At 45.4% G+C, this 15,387-nt stretch overlaps 1 protein-coding gene across 1 annotated transcript in view; it reads left to right on the top strand.

Moving 5' to 3' along the window:
- Positions 1-15,387, top strand: part of MASP2 (MBL associated serine protease 2) — a 98,043-nt gene that overhangs the window by 4,240 nt on the left and 78,416 nt on the right. The window contains exon 2 of the mRNA XM_082274524.1: positions 6,958-7,183. Coding sequence (XP_082130650.1) covers positions 6,958-7,183 — 226 coding nt within the window. The remainder of the gene's footprint in view (positions 1-6,957; positions 7,184-15,387) is intronic.

Raw genomic sequence — 15,387 nt, 5'->3', positions numbered from 1 at the left:
GGGTGCACTGCGGCAAACTCCGCCCACTGAGACAGATATAAGCACTGGTGTGCTATTGGCGAGGTTTCCTCCACTGTCCAACAAGAGCCCTCATTGGATACAGTGGGGAGACTCCCCAGACTCAACAGACCACACCTGGGAACACAGAACAGCCTAACTGAATGATCAGCCCCCCTGATAAGCAGACAGGGCCACATGTATGCTTTTCCTAGCACCTACCTAGGAGGGTGCTACATGTACATTGGGTTTGTTGCAACACAAAGTGCCTTTCTTTAGTGCAGGGGTCTCCAAACTTTCTAAACAAAGGGATGAAAATAGTGCCCCAAGGGCCAAATAAAAGCAGGCAAAGTGCCCCATCTGGCCCTCAGACTGCATTACTTTAGTGTATTAGGATACAATTCAAAATAAGTAGCACTGCAACACTAAAACTAACACAGGCATGGTTCAGTATTGTGTGATGCCAAAGAATGTGAAATGAGCCATAGAATACACTTTTGTTTTTGTTACAATAAATCTAATTGCATACTGGCCCGATGTTCATTTAATTGTAAAGTAGTGCTGATAGAGGCAGCTGCAGAATGTGCACCCCCGTTCAGCTCCATTCTGATTGCAGATCTGCTCCAGCTATGAGCCAGCTATAACCTCCAAAGCCTTGCCAATGCTAGTCTGTTCATTTCAGTGAAAACGCTGAGAACGGCTCTGCCAATGTGCACAGGTAACATTAATCAGTGGAATTAAATAAAGGACTTGGAATGAGGTCAGATGGGGCAAGGTAGGGATGGGCACTAGAGCTTTAGCGGGATAAAAATAACTCTGCTAAGTACGATTTACATCTAATCTGACAAAACAACATAATGCCACAGTTTCAGGAAATGTACATAATAATAAGTTTTGTTCCTGTGCTTTGGACCAGAAATAATGCTTAGCTCCTGTGATGACCTGGAGCCTTTCAACACTTTCCTCTGCTGACACCACTAGGACTTGGGGGGGGGGGGGGGCACAGGCACAAAGAATCAGGGGGCAGGGCTGCTATTAGGAATCACGGGGGGGCCCGTAAAGCCTACCTGGCAGGACCCCGCTCCCGAATATATCAATACAATATTTTCACTAAAAATACACTAAAATCATTGTTAGCGGACATAAATAACAGAGAACCTGTGTGAATTAGCCCTTTTTTAATTGTTTTTTAATTAATTTGCTACATTTAAAAAAATATTTTTATACTTTTTTTTTTAAAATGTTAAAAATGTTTACAAATATTTTATTTTACAATTTTTTTTAAATTATTTATTACAATGTTTAATTATTATTTTTCTTTACAATTTGGTATTTTTTTTACAGGACAAGGAAGCCTGCAGCGCTGCGGGGGGGGGGGGGGGGGTGGGGGCAGGCACAGTGAAAGGGGGGGCACATGGGGAGGGGGGATCAGAAGCAGGCAGAACAGGGAGGGGGATCGGTGCCAGAGAACCAATTACAGGAACGATAGATGCTCTGTGTCTGTGTCTCTCCCTGCAGCAGCTGAAGGCCGGCAGGAGGGGGAAAAACTGGCTTTCAGTAGCTGTAGAGAGACGCACTGGGCTTCCTTCTGTGATTTCCCCTCCGCCAGACCGCACCAATACCCCGTGCTGTTGGGGCCCCCTGTGTGCCCGGGCCCCCTACAGGAGGACTGGTGGTCACCCCCTATTAGCGGGCCCGGTCAGGGGGTGTCAGTACTGAACTTTCCATTTACTGACCATTATTATGTAAATTATTTAATGGTTTTATTTCGTTTTTTCACCATATGCACATGTTAAACTAGAACTCCAGGCACAGCTAAAATACATACATGGGTGCTGCCTTACCTGACAAAGGATTTGTATTTCTTGTCCTTTAAATACTTCCCACCCAAGGACGTTCCTGGACGTCATTGGGATTCAGTGGTTATACCGGGATGATGCTTGCACCTACAGGCATCATCCTGGTATCATTCTTTTCAGCTGGCGATTCTCTTTCATGCAGAAGTGACCTAAGTGGCTAATTAGCTACCCCATCTCTTCTGCGTTTTTGGAACATGGTCCCACCCCCCCTCCATCTCTTCTGCGGGTGGTGCAACAGGGTCCAATCCCCCCTCCTGCTGCCGCCTCTCCTGGGCTCTCCTGTCCCATTGCGGAGTCCGAGAGTGGTGCTGCTGGTGGCGATGACTGCCCTGTACAGAGAGCGAGGAACTGGCATTGGTCCCCTGTCTCTGTAACCCCCGGAAACCGGGAGCGAAGAGTAGTTTGCCACTTCAGTTTCTGCAACTTTGTTTACCTTAGCCACCAGTGGCCAGCTGATCAGACCGATCTGTGTCCAATGGGCCGCATGGGAGGCCAGAGGAGAGATTTGGGGTCTAAATCTCTCCACTAAGAGGACCTGTCACGGCCCATGCTGTCACAGGGGATGTTGCTCATCCCTTGTAATAGCAATAACGTTAGTACAAAAAAGAAGTGTAAAAAAAATAAAAATAAAACATTTGTATAAAATAAATAAAAATAAAAAAAAATGTAAGTGTCCCTGTCCCACCGAGCTTACGCGCAACTGTGAACGCATATGTTACTCCCACATGCATATGTAATGCAAATACCATGTAACATAAAAAATTGCAACACCCACAATTTTATTCTATAGGGTCTCTGCTAAAAAAAAATATATATATAATGTTTGGGGGTTCTAAGTAATTTTCTAGCAAAAATAGTAGATTTTTACATGCAGGAGTGTCAGAATAGGCTTGGGAAACAAGTGGTTAAAGTAGAATTCCAGGACAAACCTTTCTAGTTTTAAAAATGCTCCCCCAACACCTATGCTAACCAACATGTGTAAGAAACACATACATACTTACCTATTTTCAGCTTGATCCAGTCCCGTCACCTGATCTGGCTCACCTGTGTCAGTCAGTGGCAGCTGCAAGGGAGAGGAGGGAGAATTGACAATGGATGAGCCATAGAAGCCAAGGGGTAACATCACCCATCCCAGCCATTGTCATCACCCTTCCCATCCATAAAGACATGGATGAGCGAGTTTGGGGTGGAGGAACTTGACTGGCCTGCACAGAGTCCTGACCTCAACCCGATAGAACACCTTTGGCGTGAATTAGAGTGGAGACTGCGAGCCAGGCCTTTTCGTCCAACAGCAGTGCCTGACCTCATGAATGCACTTCTGGAAGAATGATCAAACATTCCCATAGACACACTCCCAACCCTTATAGACAGCCTTCCCAGAAGAGTTGAAGCTGTTATAGCTGCAAAGGGTGGGCCAACTCAATATTGAACCCTATGGACTAAGACTGGGATGCCATTACAGTTCATGTGCGTGTAAAGGCAGGTGTCCCAATACTTTTGGTAATATAGTGTATATGCTGAATGGGGCTGAAGAGAGGGATGGAAGGGCGTTGTATGTATTTGGGCTTTAAACTAATTGAATTTAATATATATGTAGCACCCTCCTAGATAGATGCTAGTTAGGGAGGATAGTTTGCTCTGTCTGCTTATTAGGGGAGCAGCAGGTAAACTATAGTCTGCTCCATCTGCTTGTCAGAGGAGCCTGATCAGCAGTTAGGCCTGTTGCATGTGACCATATGTGATTAATCTGGGCTGAGAGAGTGTCCCCACTGTATCCAATAGGGGAGCCTGTTGGACAGTGGAGGAAACCCAGCCAGTGACACACAGGCTTTTGTAACTATCCCAGTGGGATGGCACAACAGTGGTGCATCCTGGGATATGTTATAAAAACCAGGGGCACATGTGACAGGGTGTCTTTGGGCGGGAAGCCAGGTCCCAGGAGGAGGGTGACGGCTGTCTCTCCTCCTGTCTGTATGGAAGGTGGTCACAGGCGGTCGGCCTAGTGAACCAGAAGTGTGGTGCGGAGCCAGGAGGTCCAGTGGATGCTGACAAGTGGAGTTGAAGTCAGAGCAACCCAGGGAAAAACAGTGTCCAAGAGTACTGGGAAGCTTTCCAGGGGTCTGCCCAGGAAGGGGACCACTCCAGTGGAGAGTCAGTGGACAGGGGCTAGCACGCATAGCAAGTGAGAAAGGGGGTGCCAAGTATGGACCCTGAAGAGAAACTATAACAGGATCATATTCGGCCTTGCCGCACACTGCAGCTAGTTGTCCTCAGATTTGTGCATAGTTCATAGTTGGAGTATCCCACTCATCCCTTCTCCTATCCCAGTTCTAAATAAAACACAAAAAACAAATCCCATGGACTGCTCATTGTCTGAGCTAAGCATGTAAAGTGATATGTTTCTAAAGACTGTTGCTACGGGTAACCCAGGGGAATCCAGAAAGTGCAATTCTCAGCAGTCCTCTAGGGGGCAGTGCTACATATATTTAATGATTTTTAATAAATGTACTGTTCCCTCCTCACATAATGTGACTAACATCAGTGGGAGCCAATTCCTGCTGCTCTCAGCCAAGTTTGTGAGAGCATGAAGAACAGAGAGAAGAACTGAAGCCAGACACAGTACTGAACTGATACAGGACTCAAGTAAATGTTTGGGGGGGGGGGGGGGGCATGGGTATTGGAAGGTCTCTTTCCCTAAGGCATAGAATGCATTAAGCTGAAAAAACCTTTTCCCTTTACATGGTAAAGTTTAAATACACGTACAAGCTATTGAGATTTGAGCACAGGTAGATCTTTTCTCTGTTGTAACGCAGGCCAGTGACCAGACCTGAACCTAGTAGCTCTCCCCCACCTTGTGTCTTTATGCTCCAGTTAGGCCCCTCTTCTCTGCTGCCTAATCACAGAAGCCTTTGTATTTTGTGAATAAGTTCACATAATACAAAGGCTTCTGTGAATGGGCAGAGCAGTTCAAACAACTTCACTCTTGAAGGAACGGAGATCACAGTGAGCAGCAGCTTTGGAGTTTCAGAAGTTATCATTCTGGAACACAATAAACCTGTTAGATGTGAATAACAGAGACAAGTCTACCAGGCAGCAGACACCTCGTTAGACTGAAAGCGGTTGTATCCTCACAGAAAAAAAAAGAAAAAACCCTGCAGGACAAAGGCATAATGAGCTAGTATGCATCGCATACTAGCTCATTATGAAGTACTTACCTTAGAATGAAACCCGACGCGGTTGCCCGGACACCGCTGAGGGAGCTGTCATGTTCCCTCTGCTGGGTTCGGCGGCTCCGGCGCTGTGAGTGGCCGGAGCCGCGATGACGTCACTCATGTGCATGCGCGCGGGAGATCACTTTTGGGCAAGGAGCTCTGAAGGTCCGCCGGCCCTTTAGAGCGCATGCACCGCTGGTGTCAGCGGCTGCATGCAGGGTGAATATCTCCTAAATCGTACAGGTTTAGGAGATATTAATTAGGGATTGGCCGATTATTGGCAATGCCGATATATCGGGGGGTCGATATGCACTTTCCCCGATATATCGGAATCGGCCCCTGAGGTTACCGATATTGCCGATATTTCGAAAAGAGCTTGTACCGGAGTGATGCCTGCAGCTCGAGGCATCACCCCGGTACCGGTGTCCATAGCCGATGGTTGGCTGTCTTGTAATGACAACCGATGTGGCTGAGAAGCCGCTCGGCTGTCATTACAAGGAGTGGGAGGAGACGTCTCCCCCCCCCCGCAGCCTTCTGCGGCTCGCCTGGGTCTCCCGTCCCACCGGGAGACCCGGGCATCCTACCAGCACAGCCGTCGAAGAGAAGACCCGATCAAAGCCGCATTTGGCTTTGATTGGGTCTCCATGTAAAAAAACAGGAAGTGATGTCATGACATCACTTCCGGGTACTGTCTGGCGCCAGATTAAAAAAAATGACAGCATTCAAAACAGCCAAACTTGACGTTTTGAATGCTTTTTAGTGCAGAGGAGGGGTTTGATCCCTCAGATCCCTCAACAACAGTACCTGTGGAAAAAAAAAAATGTTTCAAATGTCTGAGAATATCGGCCAATATCGGCCGATACCGATATCCGATGACCAAAATATCGGTATCAGCAATAAAAAAACGATATCGGTCGATCACTAATATTAATTTTACCTACAGGTAAGCCTTATTATAGGTAAAAGTTAAAAAGCGTATACCACCGCTTTAACTCATGATATATGTTTGCAGTTTTTACAAAATAGCTGAATTCCCGGAATTCAGCTTTAACTAGACTGGAGTTCTTGTGTAATGTAAAGTTCAGGAACCAGAAATGTGTCCTCCATCAGCTAGATTACATAGTACACTAGACAAACATGCTGAAATGTGGAAGCTGTAGGATTTCAATATTTTCAACGAATGACTTTCCTCCTGCTAAAGCATCCAGAACTCCAGATCCCTCCTTTCCCTTCTACAACCTAATTCCTCCCTGCACCCTCCAATCTACGTTTTGTTCTCTTTGTACACCTCCCTTTTACAGGAGCAATTAGAAAAGATACAGCAACTCGCAACCTCAGAACAGGACCTCAATGCTTGCCTCTCAACCTGGCCCTTGGGCGGGGGCGCGGAGGGGTTGGAGGAGAGGAAATTTTCTTTTTCATCTTTTTCCTTGGCCTTAGACAAAACAAATTCTTTACCCTTTTAAGCTATGGTAACGGCCATAGAAAAACATACTTACTCAATTTTTACTATTTTCTTTCTAAATCTAGGCAGCAGGCCATCTCCATTTATTGCTTCACTCCTGGTCATCCCCAGCCAGGGCCACTGTATTTAAAACATGGTTCAGTGCATGCTCTTACATCTCTATTTATACCAATGCTGGATCTTCTGCACCTGGTCTTTGTTTTTTTCTATATCGTAAAAAATTTTAATAAATGTTAAAAAGAAACACGTATCCCATTGACTACAATAAAAAGTCACAAGGAATTTACGCCAGATGAAACTTTTTAAAAATTGTTTATGTTGAGTCTGGACTTTGTTTGGTACCATATGCATATTTTTTTTTATCATTTCCTTTCATGCCTCATGAATAGAATAAACTAAGATCTGAAATATCTTTATTCTGCAGACTCTGCCATCTTCTAGTTATCAGTATCGTAATCCTCCCACATGCATACTGCATACAACTGGGCGGACTGTTTGGAAGGATTGCTTCTCCTGGGTTTCCAAAGCCGTACCCTAATGAACAGACTCTGACCTGGAACATCCAAGTCCTTGAGGGACATCGGGTCAAAATCTACTTTACCCACTTCGACGTGGAGCTGTCCTATCTGTGTGAATATGACTATGTCAAGGTACAAACCCAAGGAACTGATGTTATTTAGTCTCAAAGGGTGATACTAATGTATTAGTACATGATAAACCTACAAAAGGCAGAATGGGTGTCATGCCAAACCTACTGTTTGCCGTGCAATGCATGCCAAACCTACAGTTTCTTATTATATTATTAAATTAATATTAAATTATTATTATTATTATTATTATTATTATTATTAATAATAATAATAATAATAATTTAATATAATATAATAATTATTATTATTATTATTATTATTTATATTATATTATATTAAATTAATATTTTATATAAATGAATACAGAGCTGCATCAATGTGTGGCTTTCATATCTGCCTGGAGTTCAGCTTTAAAATTGTATACTGCCTTCTGGAGGTCAAATCATAGTCTGTACTTGTGTTGGCAAAGTTTGCAACACGCTACTTAAGGTCTACTTTAGTCTTGAGTGCCTCTGTATTGTTTGACTGTTACCTGTTAACAGGAAACCAGGCCATAAAAGTGTTGGATGGTTGACCTCTCCCCAATACATCACTGGTCCAAACCCATCTGCAACATAAAATCACTTACAGAAGCAAATAAGAAGGGGGCCTTAAAGCGGAGTTCCACCCAGTGCACATTTTTTTTTTTTAAAAATACCCCCGGGACAGTCAGGGCTAGTACATTCCACAATGGCTAGCCTCTGATCTGTCCCGGGTTGCACTTACCTTTTAGAAGAAATACTTACCTTGAAAAAGTATTGTCCAGCGCTGCCATCTCAGGTGTGGGCAGCTTGAAGCCAGCGCGATCCTCTTCGGCGTCCTCTTCCTTCTTCTTCGGTCCCACGATGCACTGCACCGGCCCCGACGTCACTTCCGGTGCACGCGCGTCATCCCTCCACAGCTTCTGGGCATGCCCAGAAGCTGTTTAGAAGGGAATGACACGCGCGCGCCGGAACTGACGTCGGAGCCGGTGCAGGCGCAATGATTCCTGGGAGCGATGGCGTTCAGCTCCCAGGAATCATTGCAAAAGCCAGGAAGTGACGTCGGGCCGTGGCCGCCGAGGGGAGGAAGAAGGAAGTAAGGTGAGTATATTTTCTCTACAAGGTAAGTAAAAAAAAAAATTGCGATTATCCATTTGTTTTTCAGGTGACCCGGAGCTAGAAGATGGAGGTAAGTATAAAATTAGGGTGGAACTCCACTTTAAGGAAAACTTTGCAATTTTAAATGCTATTTTCTCATCAGTTGTATAAGTTGGGATGTGTGAGTACTCAGCATGTCACTCTGTACCAGTGGCGGGCTGGTGCTCCATGGGCCGGGGGGCGGCAGACGAACCACACCATACCCCCCCCCCGGACCAGACCAGCCCGCACACCATAATCCCCCCTCGTACTACACCAGCCCGCACACCATACCCCCCCCGGCCGGCTCACTTGCCCTGAACATGTGGAGGGCAGGCAGCAGCACTGGCGGCGGCGGCTTCCCCCTCAGTCTCGTGCGTCTCCTCCCTCCTCCTCCTCCTTGGTCAATGGCATGGCTTCTCCATTCTGGCCAATCGGGAAACGAGTCTCAGGACCCACCTGATTGGCCAGGAGGAGAATCCGTGTGACAATAGCGAATATTAATTCGCTCTGCACACACCTGGGTGGGCTCAGGGCGCAGTGCTCTGCGATCCGAGCCCACCCTTTTTTAAAGCCTATTAGAGCCTCTGGCTCTAACCACGTGCTTCAAAAAATGAAAAAATAAATCCCATTGGAATCCCTACATCCGGCGCCCTGCATGTAGATTAGGGGGCCGGACGCATGGGGGGGGGGGGGGGCGGCACCCCTGCGCCCCCAATGGACGGGCCGCCACTGCTCTGTACTCAGTTCACTGGGATAGAGGTTAAAGTGTAAGTCCACCTTAGCACAAAAATCCCAGCATCTATAGATGTCCCTGATCTAACACTAACCTAGCTAGCCCTGTACGGCCTCTTGCACACTGCAGCCTTAAAAAAGCTCAGTACAGCTTTTTTTTTTCTGAGCTAAAATACAGCCCATTCGTTGTAATGTGCCTATGCACACAGTCGCGTAAATGAGCGCTGTGCATTCTTCAGTAAGAACAAAATAGAAAAATCTGCATTTTTGGACAGTAATTTACGCCTAAAGCGTGCAAATGCATGCAAACGCGCCCAAATACGCGCGGTTGCGAACAAATGAACGCACACGAACATACTGTTGATTTGAAAAAAATGCTAATTTGCATATTTTACAAGAACGTGAGAATACATTTGTGCGAAAAGACACAAATTTGCGCGAACGCATATGTGCGAATGCACGAAAATGCACGCATTTCAATAAGACAAATACGCGTGAAATTTATGGCTGAAATAGGAGATGCTCAAACAGGAGTATCGTGTGTAAGAGGCTTTAAGAAGAAATCAGTATACTTACCTTTTTTGAAGCAGATCCGACCCGATCTCACGTTGAGCTGTCAGCCACGGCTTCGCTGTGGAGTCGGGTGCAGAGGACACAGCCGTCAATGGAGGCCCCATAGTAAGTCTATGGGTGACGTCACTTCCCATTCATTTCACAGCTGTCCTCTGCAGAGCTTCCGCCGCTGGAGACCGGTTCTGAACGGCTTCAAAAAAGTTATGTATAGTGATTTCTTCATTACAGGGCTAGATAGGTTAGTGTTAGATCGTGGAGGTCTATAGATTCAGGGATTTTAGTTTTAGGGTGGACTAACTTTATTGTTTGAATAAGAGGGAAAAGGAATTTTGCTTATTAGGCTTATATAGGGTTGCCAGGTCTGCTTTCAAAAAATAGCGGACAAGCGTGTGTGGGGGGGGGGGGGGGGATTGGGGGTTAAGTAGTAAAAAAATTTAAAAATTTTTACAATTAAATTATATATTTTCTTACAAACATTATATTAAACGTATTAAAATAATCACTTCAAAACTTTACTTGAAATTCAAAACATCAAATATATTATAATAATATGTAAAATATTAAATTACATTTTACTTTGCTGTTGTGTGTATTTTTTATTTGACTACTTGTGTTTAAGGAATAGTTCTTTAATTTCAGTACAACGTTGAGAAATATTAAAAAATATACAAAGTTCACTTCGAACTCATGGTACAAGCAGTCGGTTACGTTCGTCAGTCCACAAATTTCCCATGACGCTGAAAATTCGTTCAACGCTTGCATTTCATACCGGAATTCATGCACAATACTGGAACAGTTTCAGTAAACTCAGAGCTGGCTCTTTCTTGAAAAAGTACGTCCACTTTTCAAGGGATAAATCGCCCTGCAGTATGTAAGTTGGAACAGGAAAATGAACTGTGCAACTCCAGCCAAAAAAATATTTATAAGATTTGAAAAGCATAGAGAAGGGTTCAGTGGAAAGTAGGTGGCAGCATGTGGTGAGGAGCAAGATGTCTACTTGTCATTTGTCCGGGACCACGCTGCTTCTGTTCTTAAGCAGTGGCGGCTGGTGCTCAAAATTTTTTTTTGGGGGGGGGGGGGGTGCAAACAGAAAAATGTAATAGGCTTTGCGGCAAAAAACGCTGTAAAAAATGGCGTGACTTTAAGGTCGCAAAAGTGTGAAAGGGGCCTTCAGTAATTAAGGTATAGTGTGCCCCCTTTCAATGCAGAGAGACCAGCGTGTCCCCTTTCAATGCAGAGTGACCAGCGTGCCCCCTTTCAATGCAGAGAGACCAGCGTGCCCCCTTTCAATGCACAGAGACCAGCATGCCCCCTTTCAATGCACAGAGACCAGCATGCCCCCTTTCAATGCACAGTGACCAGTGTGCCCCCTTTCAATGCAGTGACCAGCGTGCCCCCTTTCAATGCAGTGACCAGCGTGCCCCCTTTCAATGCAGTGACCAGCGTACATGCCCCCTTCAATGCAGTGACCAGCGTACATGCCCCCTTTAATGCAGTGACCAGCGTACATGCCCCCTTCAATGCAGAGTGACCAGCGTACATGCCCCCTTCAATGCAGAGATCAGCGTGCGTGCCCCCTTCAATGCAGTGACCAGTATACATTCTCCCAATGCAGTGGCCAGCATACATGCCCCCAATGCAGTGACCAGCATACATTACCCCAATGCAGTGACCAGCATACATTCCCCCAATGCAGTGACCAGCATACATTACCCCAATGCAGTGACCAGCATACATGCCCCCAATGCAGTCACCAGCATACATTCCCCCAATGCAGTGTCCAGCATACATGCCCCCAATGCCGTGACCAGCATACATTACCCTAATGCAGTGACAAGCGTACATTCCCCCAAGAGATCAGCGTGCGTGCCCCCTTCAATACAGTGACCAGCATACATTACCCCAATGCAGTGACCAGCATGGGGTTTGCCTTGTGGCCAATCAGGAAGCGCGTATCGGACGCGCTTCCTGATTGGCCAGGAGGAGGATCGGTGTGACAATAGCGAATTTTCATTCGCTATTGTCACACAATGGGTGGGCTCAGAGTGCACTGCTCTGCGCCCCCCGGCTCCACCCTTTGCATCACCCTATTAGAGCCTCTGGCTCTAATCGGGGGATTTAAAAAAAAAAAAAAAAAAAACATTAAGCGGGGGAGGCGCCCCTGTTAAGTATGAGTCATATGTAAGTTGTCTGTTTATAACTTGGGAACTGCCTGTTCTCTACAAGTAAAGTTCAAACTGACAGGTTCTCTTTAAACTAATATGAGAAACAGGGCTGCTATGGAAGGCAGTACTAAACCCAAAGACAAAAAATTATTATATTGCAGAGAGGAGAGATCAGAGAAGAACCACAATGGATTCAAGCTAGTAGACACTATAGTAGGATGTGCTATGCAGTGGTGTATTTTGGTTTTGTGCTGCCCTAGGCAAGGCTAAGATTTGGCGCCCCCATTCCCCTCCTATGTAAATTTGCCCACCCTTTCCTGTTTAACGGATGTGACTCCTCTCCACAATCGAAGGACTACAAGTCCCAGCAAGAATCCCTGAGATCTCATGAGAGGGGGTGGGCGAGAGAAGGGGGTGGGTGAGAGAGGGGGATGGCTAAGAGGGGATGGGTGAGAGAAGGGGATGGGCGAGAGAAGGGGGTGGGTAAGTGACGTAACGTCACTAGTTGCTAGACACCAGGCGGTTCTAGCAACCAGTGGCCAGTAGAGTCTCGGGTGGAGGCGGGGGTGGCTATTTTGCTGCCCCCCTGCAAAGTGCCGCCCTAGGCCTGGGCCTTGTTGGCCTAGGCCAAAATACAGCACTGGTGCTATGTTCACTTTTCATGTCTGATGTTTACAAACACTTGGTAAGCTGCAATATGTAAAAATTTTGTTTTTGGATTTAAAACTGCTTAGAGTTAGAAACCTCAGCAAAATAATCAGGAATAGGGGTTTCTATGAAATTAATGAAGCTAATGGGTTGTTCAAGAATTCTTATCCCCCCTTGCCGGACGTTTCTGTGTCTTAACTGCTCTCCTTTCCAGTGCTGCAGCCTCCTTCAGGCTCCGCGGCATGTGACACCTCCAGAGTCCACCACTGTGTGCCATGGACACTTCTTCTGACCCATGTGCCACTGCTGAACCTTATGTAGCACCCTCCTAGGTAGGTGCTAGGTGGATAAAAGCTTAGCAGCTCCATCTGCTTATCAGGGGATCCTGATTGTTAGTTTTGCCTGTTGCATGTGTCCATGTGAGATTCATCTGGTCTGAAGGATTTTCCCCACTGTATCCAATAGGGGAGCCTGTTGGACAGTGGAGGAAACCCAGCCAGTGACACACAGGCTTTTATGACTATCCCAATGGGTAGGCACAACAGTGGTGCATCCTGGGATATGTTATAAAAGACACGGGCACATGTGACATGATGTCTTTGGGCGGGAAGCCAGGTCCCAGGAGGGTGACAGCTGTCTCTGCTCCTGTTGCTGAGGAAGGTGGTCATAGGTGGTCGGCCTTGTGGACCAGACGTGTGGAGCTGAGCCAGGAGGTCCAGTGGATGGTGACAAGGGAGTTGGAGGCAGAGCAACCCAGGGAAAAACAGTGTCCGTGAGTACCAGGAAGCTCACCAGGGGGTCTGCCCAGGAAGGGGACCACTCTAGTAGGGTGTCAGTGGACAGGAGGTCAGCACACACAGCAAGTGAGAAATTGGGTGTCAAGTTAGACCCTGAAGAGTAACCTAAACAAGATTTCCTATTCTTTTTCTTCACTTCAGTAGCAAGTTGAAGCAGCGGCCTTGCGGCACACACTGCAGTTAGTTGTCCTCAGCATTGTGCATAGTTCAAGTTGGAGTATCCCACTCATCCCTTCTCCTATCTCAGTTCTAAAATAAAACACAAAAAAACAAAAATCCCCTGGACTGTTTATTGACTGAGCCAAGAACTTAAAATGCTATTTGTCTGCTATCCATTGCTAAGCGTAACCCAGGGGAATCCAGAAGGTGCAATTCTCAGCAGCTCCCTAGGGGGCAGTGCTACACTTATAATATTGATTATATTGTGTGGCAAACTAATTTACTGTGGGGGACAGTGCCAGAGAGGAAGTGAGTATTGCAGCAAGACCTGCTTTTCTTTTTTTTTCCCCACCATTACAAAGTATTCCAGAGCTTAAATTTATTATTATTATTATTATTATTATTATTTAAGAGCTCCAAAATACAAAATAAATCTGTTTAAAATAAAACTGATACATGATGAAGTAGGTCTGCCTCTTGTAAATGTTGTCACCGTAGTCCATGTTGATTTCCAATGCCTGTTTGGATGGTGAGGCAAATTAGGGATGAAATATAATTTATTTGAATGTATACCTCTCCTTCATAAAAGTAAAAAAAAATAATTGTGTTTCATAATAAATACATTAATGGGATGTGCATTATGAAAACAATAGACAATAATAGACAAATAAAAATGAATTGGTTTATAAGAGTAATTGTCACCTTGCAGAAGGAAGGTATAAGCAGCTGACTTGGTGTTAAATTTACTAGACAAGAATAAATGAATCTATTATCCATGGTAGTCAAACCATCAGTAGAAGATATGAGTAATAAAAGCCTTGTTCCAGTTGTAATATGAATTATGTTTATTTTACTTTTGCTTTGTGCTTCTTAACAAATATGTTCGTTCTGCTGGACTTGAGGTATGTATGCTGGATTTTTTTTTTTAAATCTTGAGAAGGAAAAGGATTTTCGGGGGTATTTAACCACTTCAGCCCCGGAAGATTTTACCCCCTTTCTGACCAGGGCCTATTTTGCGATTCGGCACTGCGTGACTTTAACGGACAATTGCGCGGTCATGCGACGCTGTACCTAAACTAATTTGATGTCCTTTTTTTCCCACAAACAGAGCTTTCTTTTGGTGGTATTTGATCACCTGTGCGATTTTTTTTTGATCATGCGCTATAAACAAAATAAGAGCATCAATTTTGCAAAAATAACAATAGTTTTCACATTTTTTTATATGAAATTCCCCAAAAAAAATGTAAAAATCAAAATTTTTTTACATTTTAGGCCAATTTGTTTTATGCTACATATGTTTGGTAAAAAAAAAATCGCAAAAAGCGTATTATGATTGGATTGTGCCAAAGTTATTGCGTTTACTAACAAAGGGAAAGATTTTTGTCATTTTTGTTGTTTTTTTTTAACGAGTAATGGCGGCGATCTGCAATTTTTTTTGCGGTACTGCGACATTGCGGCGGACAGATCGGACCCTTGACTGACATTTTTGACACTTTTGGGGTTACCAGTGACATTACTACAGTAATCAGTGCTATACATATGCACTGTTACTGTAAAAATGACACTGGCAGTGAAGGGGTTAACTTTTTTGAGAGGGAGGGGTTAAGTGTGTCCCTAGGGGCATGCCTCTAACTGTGATTGGATGTGGCTTGAGGTGTAAGAACAGTGATCAACGGTCCTACATAGCAGAACCGTATGATCACTATTCCTACACAGGGGAGAATGACAGGCGGCTTTGTTTACATTAGCCGCCTGCCTTTCTCCCGCTGTAACGGACAATCGCGAGTGCCAGGCGGACATTGGGTCTTCCGGGCACACGCGTGGGGGGGTCCGTGAGGGATCGGGAGCGCTTCCGGCGGCGCGCGCTCGCTCCCTAGAGCCTCACAGGCTCACAGTCGCAGTCCTACATCGCTTTGCCTGTTAGGCGCTTACCGCCGCAGTAAATAGTCGTGCAGCGGTCGGCAAGTGGTTAAATACTTAAGGACCTGAGGGTTTTGCCCCCTTAATGACCAGGCCATTCGGCACTGCAT

The sequence above is a fragment of the Pelophylax lessonae genome (genome assembly GCF_965119305.1).
Source record: "Pelophylax lessonae genome assembly, chromosome: 12".
NCBI classification, from domain to species: Eukaryota; Metazoa; Chordata; class Amphibia; order Anura; family Ranidae; genus Pelophylax; species Pelophylax lessonae.
This window is presented reverse-complemented; position numbering and strand designations above follow the sequence as displayed.